This window comes from Aythya ferina (genome assembly GCF_964211825.1).
Source record: "Aythya ferina genome assembly, chromosome: 4".
NCBI classification, from domain to species: Eukaryota; Metazoa; Chordata; class Aves; order Anseriformes; family Anatidae; genus Aythya; species Aythya ferina.
The window spans coordinates 37,697,679-37,710,724 of NC_140300.1; the positions used below are offsets into that span (position 1 = coordinate 37,697,679).

A 13,046-nucleotide genomic window follows, 5' to 3' on the forward strand; every position below is an offset into this window, starting at 1 on the left:
GTGTTTCCCGACCCTGCTCCTGCGGCAGGGGAATAGCCGCTCTCGGGGGCTGGCAGGCGGGCGGGCAAGCATGCCTATATTGCATTGCGCTCACTGCATGTATTGCACTGCATGCATTGCATTGGGTGTACTGCATGTACTGCACGCATTGCATTGCGCTGCCTGTGCTGCACGCACTGCCCGCCCGGCCGTGCTGCAGCCTACTTGACGTGTGCCGCGGCCAATGGGCGCCGCCCCCGGGGGCGGTGCTGGCAGCCGATTGGTTGGCAGGAGCCGGGCGCTGCGCAAAAACAGCGGAGCCGAGCGCTGCCGGCTCAGAAACTGCCGGCAGAGATCAGAGGAGCCGGGGACGGGGACGGAGCCGGGACGGGAGGAGAGCGGCGGCGGCAGCAGCAGCAGCAAGCAGAGACAGAGAGACAGACAGACAGAGAGGGGTTAGACGCAAAAGCAGCGAGAAAGGAGGAAAAAAACTGACCGGCACATCCGTAAAAAGCAGGGTGATGGTGATAATGATGAGCGTAATGATAGCAATAAAAGAAGAAAACGAGAGACTGTTGATAGAAGAGAGAAAAATCTAAGACCTCTAAATAAAAAGAGGAGATCCCCGAGAAATCAGGGAATGAAAGTTTTGGGTAGCGAAGCTGTTCTCTGCCTTTTTTGATCTGAAATCTTTTTGCGGGTTTTATTTTTTTTATTTTATTTTTTTAATTTCGCGGTTTCCTGCCTTTTTCTTGCATCTCGAGAGGGCATGTCCACCGGCTCTTCCAGCAGCATCTACCCCTCCAGCTCCCACCAGGAAGACAAACCGAGGACAATCTTGAAATATAAAAATTTCCTCCTTGGGATTTGCTGCTGCTGCTGCCTCCGCCGCCGCTGCTGCTGCCGCGGTGCAGTGCCAAGACTCTCGGAATAAATAAAAGCGGGCTACTGTTTATCTATAGATACAGCCAGCTAATAGCTATTATTAGTTGGCCGTTTATTCCGAAGATCACAGATGAAGTGGGGACGCCTGCCTTCTTCATTTGGTCAGCGTGTGAAACAATAATACTCGTAACAAATAGGAGGGAGATGGGGGAGAAAAAGATCTTAACATGAATCAGAAGAAATAATACCTAGCATATCCCCCCCCCCAAACCAACCCCCCCTTTCCTTTCCCCCCTCCCCCGATCCCCCTCTCTCTCTCTCTCTCTCTCCCCGCACGCTCGGAGGCGCGGACACGCACAGACACACTCACACACACAGGCAAAGGCGCACACACTGCGCTGTGTGCTTTCGGAGGAGGAGGAGGAGGTGGTGGTTTTCGGAAGAGGAGGAAGAGGTGGTGTCGGGGAGGGGGGCTCTCTTTCCCCGCTTGGAGATGGTCGTGCTATTCCTCCTCGCCTTGCTCTGGATGGTGGAGGGGGCCCTTTGCCAGCTCCATTACACGGTGCAGGAGGAGCAGGAGCATGGCACGTTCGTGGGAAATATCGCCGAGGACCTGGGCTTGGACATTACAAAACTTTCGGCTCGCCGCTTCCAGACGGCGCCCAACTCCCGCAGCCCTTACCTGGAGCTCAACCTGGAGACCGGGGTGCTCTACGTGAACGAGAAGATCGACCGGGAGCAGATCTGCAAGCAGAGCCCCTCCTGCCTGCTGCACCTGGAGGTCTTCCTGGAGAACCCCCTGGAGCTGTTCCGGGTGGAGATCGAGGTGCTGGACATCAACGACAACCCGCCCTCCTTCCCGGAGCCCGACCTCACGGTGGAGATCTCGGAGAGCGCCACGCCGGGCACCCGCTTTCCCCTGGAGAGCGCCTTCGACCCCGACGTGGGCACCAACTCGCTGCGCACCTACGAGATCACCCCCAACAGTTACTTCTCCCTCGACGTGCAGACGCAGGGCGACGGCAACCGCTTCGCCGAGCTGGTGCTGGACCAGCCGCTGGACCGCGAGCAGCAAGCCGTGCACCGCTACGTGCTGACGGCGGTGGACGGCGGGCAGCCCCAGCAGCGCACCGGCACCGCCCTGCTCACCGTGCGGGTGCTGGACTCCAACGACAACGTCCCCGCCTTCGAGCAGCCCGTCTACACCGTGTCGCTACCCGAGAACTCGCCTCCCGGCACCCTGGTGCTGCAGCTCAACGCCAGCGACCCCGACGAGGGGCAGAACGGCGAGGTCATCTATTCCTTCAGCAGCCACATCTCGGCCCGCGCCCGGGAGCTCTTCGGCATCGCGCCGCGCACCGGGCGGCTGGAGGTGAGCGGCGAGCTGGACTACGAGGAGAGCAGCGTGTACCAGGTGTACGTGCAAGCCAAGGACCTGGGGCCCAACGCCGTGCCGGCGCACTGCAAGGTGCTGGTGCGGGTGCTGGACGCCAACGACAACGCGCCCGAGATCAGCTTCTCCACCGTCAAGGAGGCGGTGAGCGAGGCGGCGGCGCCGGGCACCGTGGTGGCCCTCTTCAGCGTGTCGGACCGCGACTCGGAGGAGAACGGGCAGGTGCAGTGCGAGCTGCTGCAGGGCGACGCGCCCTTCCGCCTCAAGAGCTCCTTCAAGAACTACTACACCATCGTCACCGAGGGGCCGCTCGACCGCGAGCAGCCGGGCGGCGACGCCTACACGCTGACGGTGGTGGCTCGGGACGGCGGCCGGCCGCCGCTCAGCACCAGCAAGTCCATCCAGGTGCGGGTGAGCGACGTGAACGACAACGCGCCGCGCTTCTCGCAGCCCGTCTACCAGGTCTTCGTCAGCGAGAACAACGTGCCCGGCGCCTACATCTACGCCGTCAGCGCCACCGACCGCGACCAGGGCGCCAACGCGCGGCTCGCCTACTCCATCCTGGAGAGCCAGATCCAGGGCATGTCCGTCTTCACCTACGTCTCCATCAACGCCGAGAACGGCTTCCTCTACGCGCTGCGCTCCTTCGACTATGAGCAGCTCAAGGAGTTCAGCTTCCAGGTGGAGGCCCGCGACGCCGGCGAGGAGCCGCGCCCGCTGGCCGCCAACGCCACCGTCAACATCGTGGTGGTGGACCAGAACGACAACGCGCCCGCCATCGTCAGCCCCGTGCCGGGCCGCAACGGCACCCCGGCGAGGGAGCTGCTGCCCCGCGGCGCCGAGCCGGGCTACCTGGTGAGCCGGGTGGCCGCCGTGGACGCCGACGACGGCGACAACGCGCGCCTCACCTACAGCATCGCGCGGGGCAACGAGGCCAGCCTCTTCCGCATGGACTGGCGCAGCGGCGAGCTCCGCACGGCGCGCAGGGTGCCGGCCAAGCGCGACCCGCAGCGCCCCTACGAGCTGCTCGTCGAGGTGCGCGACCACGGGCAGCCGCCGCTCTCCTCCACCGCCGCCATCCAGGTGGTGCTGGTGGACGGCGCGGCCGAGCGGCCCGGCGGAGGCGGCGGCGGCGGCGGGCAGGGAGCCGGGGCGGGCGCGGGGGGCGGCGGGGCAGGCGGCGAGCACCGTCCCAGCCGCTCCGGGGGGGACGCGTCGCTCGACCTCACCCTCATCCTCATCATCGCGCTGGGCTCCGTGTCCTTCGTCTTCCTGCTGGCCATGATCGTGCTGGCCGTGCGCTGCCAGAAGGAGAAGAAGCTCAACATCTACACCTGCCTGGCCAGCGACTGCTGCCTGGGCTGCTGCTGCTGCTGCCCCTGCTGCAGCCGCCAAGCGCGGGCCCGCAAGAAGAAGCTCAGCAAGTCGGACATCATGCTGGTGCAGAGCTCCAACGTGCCCAGCAACCCGGCGCAGGTGCCGGCCGAGGAGGCGGGCAGCTTCGGCTCCCACCACCACAACCAGAACTACTGCTACCAGGTCTGCCTCACCCCCGAGTCCGCCAAGACCGACCTGATGTTCCTCAAGCCCTGCAGCCCCTCCCGCAGCACCGACGCCGAGCACAACCCCTGCGGGGCCATCGTCACCGGTTATGCCGACCAGCAGCCCGACATCATCTCCAACGGCAGCATCCTCTCCAGCGAGGTAAGGGGGGAGAGGGCCCGTCCCCGTACTGCTCCCCCCGCCGCAATTCCTCCCCCCTCGGGCTCCTCTGTCCCCGCTTTTTTTTTTTTTTTTTTTTTTTTTTTGTTGGGGGGGGGTGTTTTTGCACCTCATCTGCCCGTCCCCTGCCCTCACGTCCAGGGGTCCTCTCCTGGCCGGGGGCTTGCTGGTGCTTTGCAGGGGGCTGTGCCTCTTTGATAACACTGGGAATAATCACAGGGAGAAATATGGGGACTGCACTTTTAGTGTTTCCAAACCCTTTCCCAAACCTCTTCTGCCAAAGGAAACCCCCTCCTCTGGGACCATTACAATCTCTGCAGTTAGCAGGAACTTTAAGGGATTTGTGAGCTAAAGTTTACTCCTTGACTTTTCTTCCCTCTGCCTGAACAGCCCTTTATAACCTAAAGCTGAACTGTCAAAGAAAGGTAGCGAGAAGGAGTTTCTGTCAAATTACATGCAGATTTAAAGTTCCCTCTTGTTAAGCTTGTTCTCTGTATTGTGTTGCCTAGCGTGTAGAGAATCTCCATCAAAGCGTATGCCATATCATAACTCCCCTGGTAATCATTTACTCAGCTAGCTCATACACACCCTTGGTACCCCTCTGCTTGTGTCCTAATGAAAACACTCTCTCTTAATGTGAATACTGTAACCTCAATGCTGTCCAGTCTGGCAGAGGTAGTTTGAATGATGTTTTCTAAGGCTGGCTACATCTTGAAATAAAATGTCTAGTGTTGGCTTTTAAAGTGGACTTTTCCTTGAAATGTGTGTAAAACTCTGTCTCCTCTTGCCTTTTTGAGGACCCGAGGGTATCTTGATTTATTTTCTCCCCTAGTGTGCAACAACTAAACTGTCTCTGCCTATTTTTATATGCTGGAATTAAAAACAGACCAAAAACTAGATTCCAATAAGTTTTCCTTAGAGCAAGCAGTACACAAGTCTAGAAATAGTTGCGCTGATTTTGTGGGAGTCCTTGTGATGCTTGACAGCATGCACTGTGAGAAGACGTGTGAATCTTGTCTCAAAGAACTCAGGGAAAAAAATCCCTTGTGCTTTCCCATATGTGTGAAGAAGAGGCGAGGGCTGGTGGGTTTCTCTCCTTACGTCCTAGAAGCAGATTGTGTAGGCCTACTTGCAGTTAAACATTACCATTTATAGTGAATATTGTGAGCTGCTCTTCTATATTTTCTGATGCTGGCTACGGAAGTATCAAGAGATCAAATATTTCCTAATATTTTCTTTTTCCTAGACGAAACATCAGCGTGCTGAGCTCAGTTATCTAGTTGACAGACCCCGACGGGTAAACAGGTATGAACTTAATCATGTTTTCATAATGCATGCTTTAGCAAGTGTGAATGGGATGCAGAGATGTGTTTACTGCAGACATAAAATAGTAGCAAAGCAGTGGGGAAACGGATGTATGTAGACGCATTAAAAAATGCTATAAACTAAATGAGTCTGAATTACGGCTTTTCTGAACTCTTTTCAAAATCATCTGAAAAGAGAACAAAATCTCATTTCGTGTATTAGCCTAAAACGTGCTTTAAATACTTATGAATCCTTCTGCAGGGTGTACCAGATAACACTGGCCTCTCTAAGTGATAATTTAGCTATCCAGCTTATGTAAGTGATACCAAATTAATTATACCGATTACACGAAAAACATGCAGAGTGCTAATGCCTGCTGTCCGTTTCAGCTAGACTAGCAATGTCCGAAAACACAAGTTTTGTTTGTGGTGGACAGAGTGCCTCTGCAGAAGCAGTGCAGCAAGGCAGGAGTGGGTGAATGCAGCACCGTGTTTGGCCATGTGATGGCAGAAGAATGTTTTATGACTTCCTCTTTCATGTTTATTCTAATGTAAGGATGTTTCTGTGTCTAGTTCTGCATTCCAGGAAGCAGACATAGTAAGCTCTAAGGACAGTGGTCATGGAGACAGTGAGCAAGGAGACAGTGATCATGATGCCACTAATCGAGGTCAATCCTCTGGTAAGTCTGATAAGACAGTGGAAATAGTCAATCTTTAAGTAGGGAGACTAGAAAGAGCAGTTACCTGTAGGAATATAATATAAGACTAGCATAAAATAATGTAAGTATATTGCATGGAAGGCTGGGTTTAAGCCAGCTTGCCACTATGGTGACCTACACAAGGAGACAATTTTGAATGCCATGCATTCAAGGGGCAAAACTTATTTTATTGTTTTGGTCTGGGGGCAGGGGGAGTATTAGTGGCTGTAACAAAACTTCCTCCACATTAAAGCAAAGTTATCAGTATGTTTTCTAGTGCATTTTTTTCCCAACAATGGATTTGCAGGATTTCAAAGCATTAGGCAACTTTGTTTAGTAGACACTTCACAGCAGTGTGAAGTGCAGGGGGAGTTCCCAAGGCAAAGAATGAGCCCAGTGACTGAATGACAGCCAGACTGTGAGGATTTTTGCTGGGGATCAGTGGAGACGCATTGGGTGTTCTGAATGGATAATACCTTAGCATTTTTAGAGGACTGTTTTTCAATTCAAATTAACAGACCATATAGTGTAAGTGACCTTCATGTTAATAAGGCTAAGGTATTTTTAAGCATATTTCTTTCAGCGCTAGCAAAGCAAATAAATGCTTTGAAAGGCTACGATATAGCCATGATACGAATCACCTAGAAAACATATACATTGCAGTGTTATTCCTAGGCGTATGGCTTGCTATCTTTGCTCTCATACTGTCAGTTTTCCTTTGAAAGGAACATTGTTTAGAGTCTGTGCATTAGAATTCATTCTCACTCCCACACTGCATTTTAGCCAGAAATGCTTTTGCTTTCCTCCCTACTGCAGTTTCCAAAGGTCTGGTATGCTTTGAATCAGTGAAGTGATTTCTTTCCCCTTGTTTTGTCTATGCCTTGTCATGTATTAGGATTTGCTACAAGTATGTCATACAAAAGACTGCATGAGTTTCTCCACTCTTCTATTTTTATTTTTGTTTTATTTTTATATTTTATTTTATTTTTCCCAAACTCCATTTTAAAAGATTTCAGGGCAAGGGACCGTGCTGTCATAGCAGTGCAGCATCTCTTGTGTGCTGTTAATATCCTCTATGTTCCTGATGCTATAGTCACTGTCCCCTTAACGATGGGAAACCCAGGAACCAGGGGAAGAGGAGGCTGCTACAGGGCCCCTTTATATTGCTGCAAGTCATTAATATGCAGACCTAATGAGACTCGAGAAGAGCCAAGAGTCTCCGGAGCTCCCTGCTTCTTGCAGGGCTTCATGCTAAGTGAACAGAGTGTCTATTTTGTGTCTGGGAACCTGACAACAAACCAGGTCTTGCCAGAAGTTTACATCTGAACACAGAGCCTCTTTCATTTTTGGCCTATATATGGCGTATGATTTATTGTTGTCTTAAAAAGCCATGTATTTAGCCTCCCCCCACCCATTCTTTTGCACTGTTTTTGATGCAGCAATCAGTGCTACTGAGTTATAAAAAGCTCCCTCTCCTCCTGCCCTCCCCACATTCCTTTTTTTTTCTTTTACGCATTTTACTGCAGCAGTCGTCTCAATGAACATTTCAATCAGTTTAGTCCCTCAGCATAATGAACCATAATAACCAAACAGGAGAGAAAAGAATAAACATCTGCAGAAGGAGCTGGGTTTGACTGACGGTGGGAATATAATCATATAGTTGCACATAAACTGAAAGCTATTTTCTTTTAGATGCATCCAGTGCTGTTATTGTTGTGCCTCTGCTCTCTATTCTTTCTCACAGTTTTACAAGTAGTCTATTTCAGATAAGAACACTGGGACTGTTGTCAAACTTGATGTTAGTTCTTGACTGGGTAAATTCCTTATTTTTCTTATTTCTATTTTACTGAATTAGAGGCAAAACTACAGTTTCAAAATATTTTCAAATCACTCAGTGGTCTGATGTGATTTATGAACTTCTGTAATGTAAATTATGATTGCAGATGAGGTAATGAGTGCTGACAGTTAGGTTTGGTCAGCTCACAAGTAACAATTTTGAGCTGAAACCTCAAACACGCAAAACTTCCAATTTAATATATTGGTGCTGTGCTTTCAGGGTAATTTGCATGAGCAATTTTTAAAATGCTGGTTCCCAATAAATATTTAAATACAATTCTCTAAAGAAATTGCTATCATTTCCTACTAATGTATAATACAGATTTTCTCTAAGTTTTGGGCTCAATCGTGCTATCACGGTGCAAAGAAAGCTCCCTTTGACCAAAGTGATGACAAGATATTTTGATATAAAGACATCATTCTTGCTATTACCTTTTTGTGATTAATTTTATGAAAAAAAATGAGCATAAATCTTGTTTGACTTTGAATTACTAGAGGAAATTTCTGAGGGAATCCCTTCTCAGTTTCTCAGTTACTCTAGTGCTTTAGAATCAATTCTATCTAAATTATTAAAGGAAAACACAGTTGTTGATAATGCTTTTTTTTTTCCTAAGATATTACCTGATACCATGCAGACTCATATTTGTTTTCAAAAGCATTGTATTTGTGTCTGAAAACGTTTAGTCAAACATTCTCAATGAAAAATAATACTTCCTCCCTACCAGTTTTAGTCAGCAACATGTTTTGCTTGCAAAACATCTTTTTTTCCTTTTCTGTGCATGACTTTTGTTACTGTCACCGGTGAAGAATCCTTTGGCACACACATAGCTATTCTGTAGGAGTCCATTGCTAGGCTAGCTGGTTGTCAAAGTTGTGGTGAGTTATTAGTTGGAAAGGTAATCATGCAGGATGAAAATCTAGCAGTGTCATAGAGTTCTCCTCCACAATTATTTTGCAAAAATTCTGAACTAAGCCGTTCTGTGTGTCATAAAATGTCCCATTGTGTTTTCAAATAAGATTCTGGTTCATCTTTTAACAATGTATATATTTTCTTGGTAGTGATTTAATCGTGGTTTCTGGAAAGTATGTGAGGGATTCATATTGTTCCCATTAAGGTAGCACCTGAATGCATTATTGTTATCTGCATTCTTATCTACCTCAATATCAATGAACTAGGAAAGGACTGTCATCTGCATTTAGCAGAGAATGGCAAGGTACTCAAAAGTGTTCAAGAGCCTAATATTTACTGATTGAGTGATTATTTCACTGAGGGTGGTAAGGATCTGAGTCTTACGGAAAATGGCCTTCCTAAGGTCACGCAGGAAGTTTTTGGTAGATGGAGGGAGGGGTTTCACAAATCCAAAATGGGTGTTATAATTACTCATGTTCTTCTTCTCTGGCTGAAAATTGTTGAGACAAAAGCTGTTATTTTATTGTAGAACAAATGCAACACTACTACCTATTATTAACACACTGTATTTCAGTCATGTTCTGTAGGAGTCATTTCTAAGCATGAAGTTAGTTTATTTCCCATGGTTGATTAAATTCTTGGCCTCCCTTGTGAAACTGCTGACTTGGGTGCCAATTAGTACTCTGTGTGTGTGTGTATGTTTAAATTGTGTGATTAGACACCTGTCCTGTAAGATTTGGACTCACGCCATCAACTTATTTTGTATGGTTGGTCACTAGCTACTCAGTTTTCTCACGCTGAACATGCAGAGTTCTTTACAATATTACCTTTGTTTCGCTGTCTTCACTGAATTGGCATGATTTCTCAGATGTACTTCAGGAAGGAGTATCTGAGACGTGAAGCAAAATACACATACTGTAAATCACATATTATAAAATGCATCAACTTTTTTACAATCTACTTGGTGCGGTACTGCACTGGACAGTATGTATTGGTGACTGCCTGAGAGCTAAGATCAGATTTCCGCTATTGAAATTTATGAAGGGAATTGATAGTGGTCTAACATGCAGGCACAGGGTGAAACATTACCTCACACCAATTCAGATTTAGTAAACCCCAAGAGGCGTTATTGCTGGGATGTAGAATAGTTATGATATTTCACCGTTCATAGGGACAAGGATTTGAGAAGTCACAAGGAGAATTTTGGTGATAAAGGGACAGAAGGGAAAAAAACAGTGTTCCTTCTGAGCCTATGCAGAGTGACAGCTAAATCCTGTTTTGAAGATCACTTGGGCTAACAGTCTATCTTGGATAAAGTAAGAGTGAACATTAAAATGGCTTATAAAAGCGCTTTGACTTGAACTGAGTTGTTTTTTTTTACTTTTTTTTTTTTCCCTTATTTCCTTGAGCTGCATGCTTAATAATGTTCACATCTCAATAGTCCAGATAGGGCTTTCAAGCTGAGATTTGGAAGAGCTGAATATTGAAGATGTTTAAGTCTTTTTTTTTCATGTTCTCATGCAGATGAAGTCAGTTTTATCCAAGGCAGCACACCAATTACTTAGCAAGAAAGAATGATAATAATTCTGTTTCATGAAGTCCATTTCTTCAGTAGATAAAGTCTTCCACAAAGGAGGTTAAAATCATTATCCTTATTTACAGACAGAAAACATGAATCACAGGGAAATGACTAACTTGCTCAAGGGTAATCTAACCAAATGAGTAGCCGAGATGGTAAGGGAGCTCCAAAAAGGAGTTCTGGTTCCCTACATCACATCTATTTGCCATCCAATCCTTAGAAAGTTACTACAGAAGAAGCAACAAATGCCATTTAATTCTAAGGAAAAGTCAAATTCATGAGGAAAGACAAAAGAAAGGTACACATTGGGAAAAAAAAAAACCTCTTGATAACAATACTACAAAAACATTAAAATATTTTGCTTTTTTTTTTTCTTTTTATTACATTGTTTACACAACAACATATATATGAACATGTTCAATTGTTACTCTAAAGGCTTGGTATATGGCTCTTCTCTCTTAATTACATTAAGAAATGATAAATTATTTAAAAATGGTTTTAGGCTTAATTTTCCCTTTGATCTTAAATTGTCTTTCAAATCAAGTATAATTCATGAACGCAAAAAAAAAAATAAATTTGATTTTCTCCTTTTGAAATACAAAAAGGAGGCAAACTTGGACTATGCTTTAGAAAGGGAATGCTACCAAGTAGTATTCAAAGCACCTGAGGTCAGGAAATTCAGATGCAGATATGCAACTTATTTAACTCCTTTCTTAGTTTTTTGTTTCCTTTGAGGAAGGGGCAGGGGCTCTTTTTCCTTCAAAATCTGCAAAGTTAGGTTGTGCAAAAGCTCATATTGCCCACTGGCCTATCCAGATAAGACTTGACCTTTGCTTTTATATGTATGCTGTATTTGGAATAGCTCAATGCTTATCATTTTTTGGTTCTTTGGTGCCCTATACTATCTATTTGTATCTGCAAAGGACATTTGAAATTCATAATTCAGAGCCACCTTTAAAATCTGTTTATCTACATGCAAGGTCTAATATGATAACTAAGTGGAAAATATAAAGGGTTTTTCATTAATGTGAATTTGCAATTATGATGGATAGTTTACTTCAGACTATATACATAAGCAGATTTATGAGGGAGATGAGATAGAAGTGTCATATTGCTGAACATTTATTTTTGTTATAAATCAAGAATATGATTCTTGGTGAATAAAGGAGTTCTGTGCTGAATTTCTTATGTCATGTAGTATGATATACTCTTCCTTCCTGGAATCTAGTGAACAGCCTTTCCTGCCCTGCCACCCACCCCGTTTTTAATGCTTTTCTACTAAAAACAGAGAAATCTATAGTATAGCCCACAGGAAAAAAGTGGAGGAAGAATAGCTCGTATCATAGTCAATGTAAATATACATAGGTGCCCAGGGATTCCCAAACTAGACTGATAATCTGAATTTATTTTCTGTTGAAATATTAAAGCCAAAGGCTTAGTTCTGCACCCATTAACCTTTTAGGGAACTCTGTGGCTGATTCAAGTAGGAGCAATACCCAACCCAGTCCTCTCTGAACAGCTGTTTGCATGGTAATCAAACTTTCTAGCTACTTGTTAGCAGTGGATGTTGAAATTTGGATTTTTATTTTTATACTTACATTTTTATTTTAGAAGTTCTCAGCTTCTTGGGGGGGTGGATTTGTCATACAAGCTTTCAGTTGGTATCTCCTACATTCGTTACTTCATTTATTCAAAATCCTGATTTAAGGAGGCTGTAACATCTCCTTTGTATGCTGTTACATAATACTATTCGGCGCACTGTCTTAGGGAAGCAGAATTCGAAAAGGAACTAAAAATTAATTTTTGGATAGAGACATTTTGCAGTTTAGCAGCTGATGTGAAAACAAAATAGTAAAATGGAGGTTAATTTTCCAGGGGAAATAAAAATTCACAAGTAGATAAAAGAATCTATCTTTGAATATATCTTAAATACAACGTTACTATAATATCTTTCTCCCCACTGACAAAAGAATGCAGTTTAATATTTATCCATAAATTTTTCTGTCTTTCTTCTGCTCTCTTTGATAAACTGTTGAATGAATATGGTCATTGGTACACTGTTACCAAAATGCAACTGTAATCAGTTCCCAATTAGAAGCAAGGTTATTTCTTGTTTACATGTAATTTTGCTAGGAAATCTGGAAAAAAAAAAAAAAAAAAAAAAGAAAGAAAGAGAGAACAAATGTGCTAAACAGCAAAGAAATATGAATTCTAGAGTATGTCTTTTCTTGCATAAGAGAGATTTTTATTCAAACGCTTCTGTATATAAGATACACATGTGCACATATGCACATGGTTTTATAGACATAGCAATGTGTTCATTTCTTTCCAGGAAACCTTTCTTTTCAGTCGTTAGCTGCTACAGAATTTAGAACCATACAATTTGTACACCTTGCATGATGATCTTCATCTGATTCCTTAATCGTATCTACAGTTCACGTTTGCATTCTTCAACAGTTCACTGATCAGTAATTTATTTTCAGACTTGTGCATGCCAATTATCAATGTGAGGTTCTAATCGAAGCTGGACCTAGCATTGTATATGACTTAATTTAAAATTTAAAAGGGAGATTTAAAGGGAGATTAATCTGAGGTAAAAAGCTTTTTTTCTTAATTTTTTCCCCTTTTATTTTTGTCTGCTTAAACGACTGCCTTTAGATCTCAAGCACTTGTTGATAGCTCAGAAAGAGTCTTGCTGAAGAGATTGTTTTGTGTAGTGTGAAATCACACAGAAATATTA

General features: G+C 45.5%; 1 protein-coding gene across 6 annotated transcripts in view; it reads left to right on the forward strand.

Moving 5' to 3' along the window:
* The first annotated feature begins 249 nt into the window (after positions 1-249).
* Positions 250-13,046, forward strand: part of PCDH10 (protocadherin 10) — a 31,876-nt gene continuing 19,079 nt past the window's right edge. For 3 of the 6 annotated variants that reach the window (XM_084518622.1, XM_084518624.1, XM_084518621.1), the window contains exons 1-3: positions 251-3,961; positions 5,226-5,284; positions 5,857-5,963. In XM_084518622.1, the coding sequence (XP_084374748.1) occupies positions 1,358-3,961; positions 5,226-5,284; positions 5,857-5,963 (2,770 nt within the window). In that variant the 5' untranslated portion in view covers positions 251-1,357. Of the gene's footprint in view, positions 3,962-5,225; positions 5,285-5,856; positions 5,964-13,046 lie in introns of all 6 variants that reach the window. The other 3 variants (XM_084518619.1, XM_084518620.1, XM_084518623.1) reach the window with 2 other exon arrangements.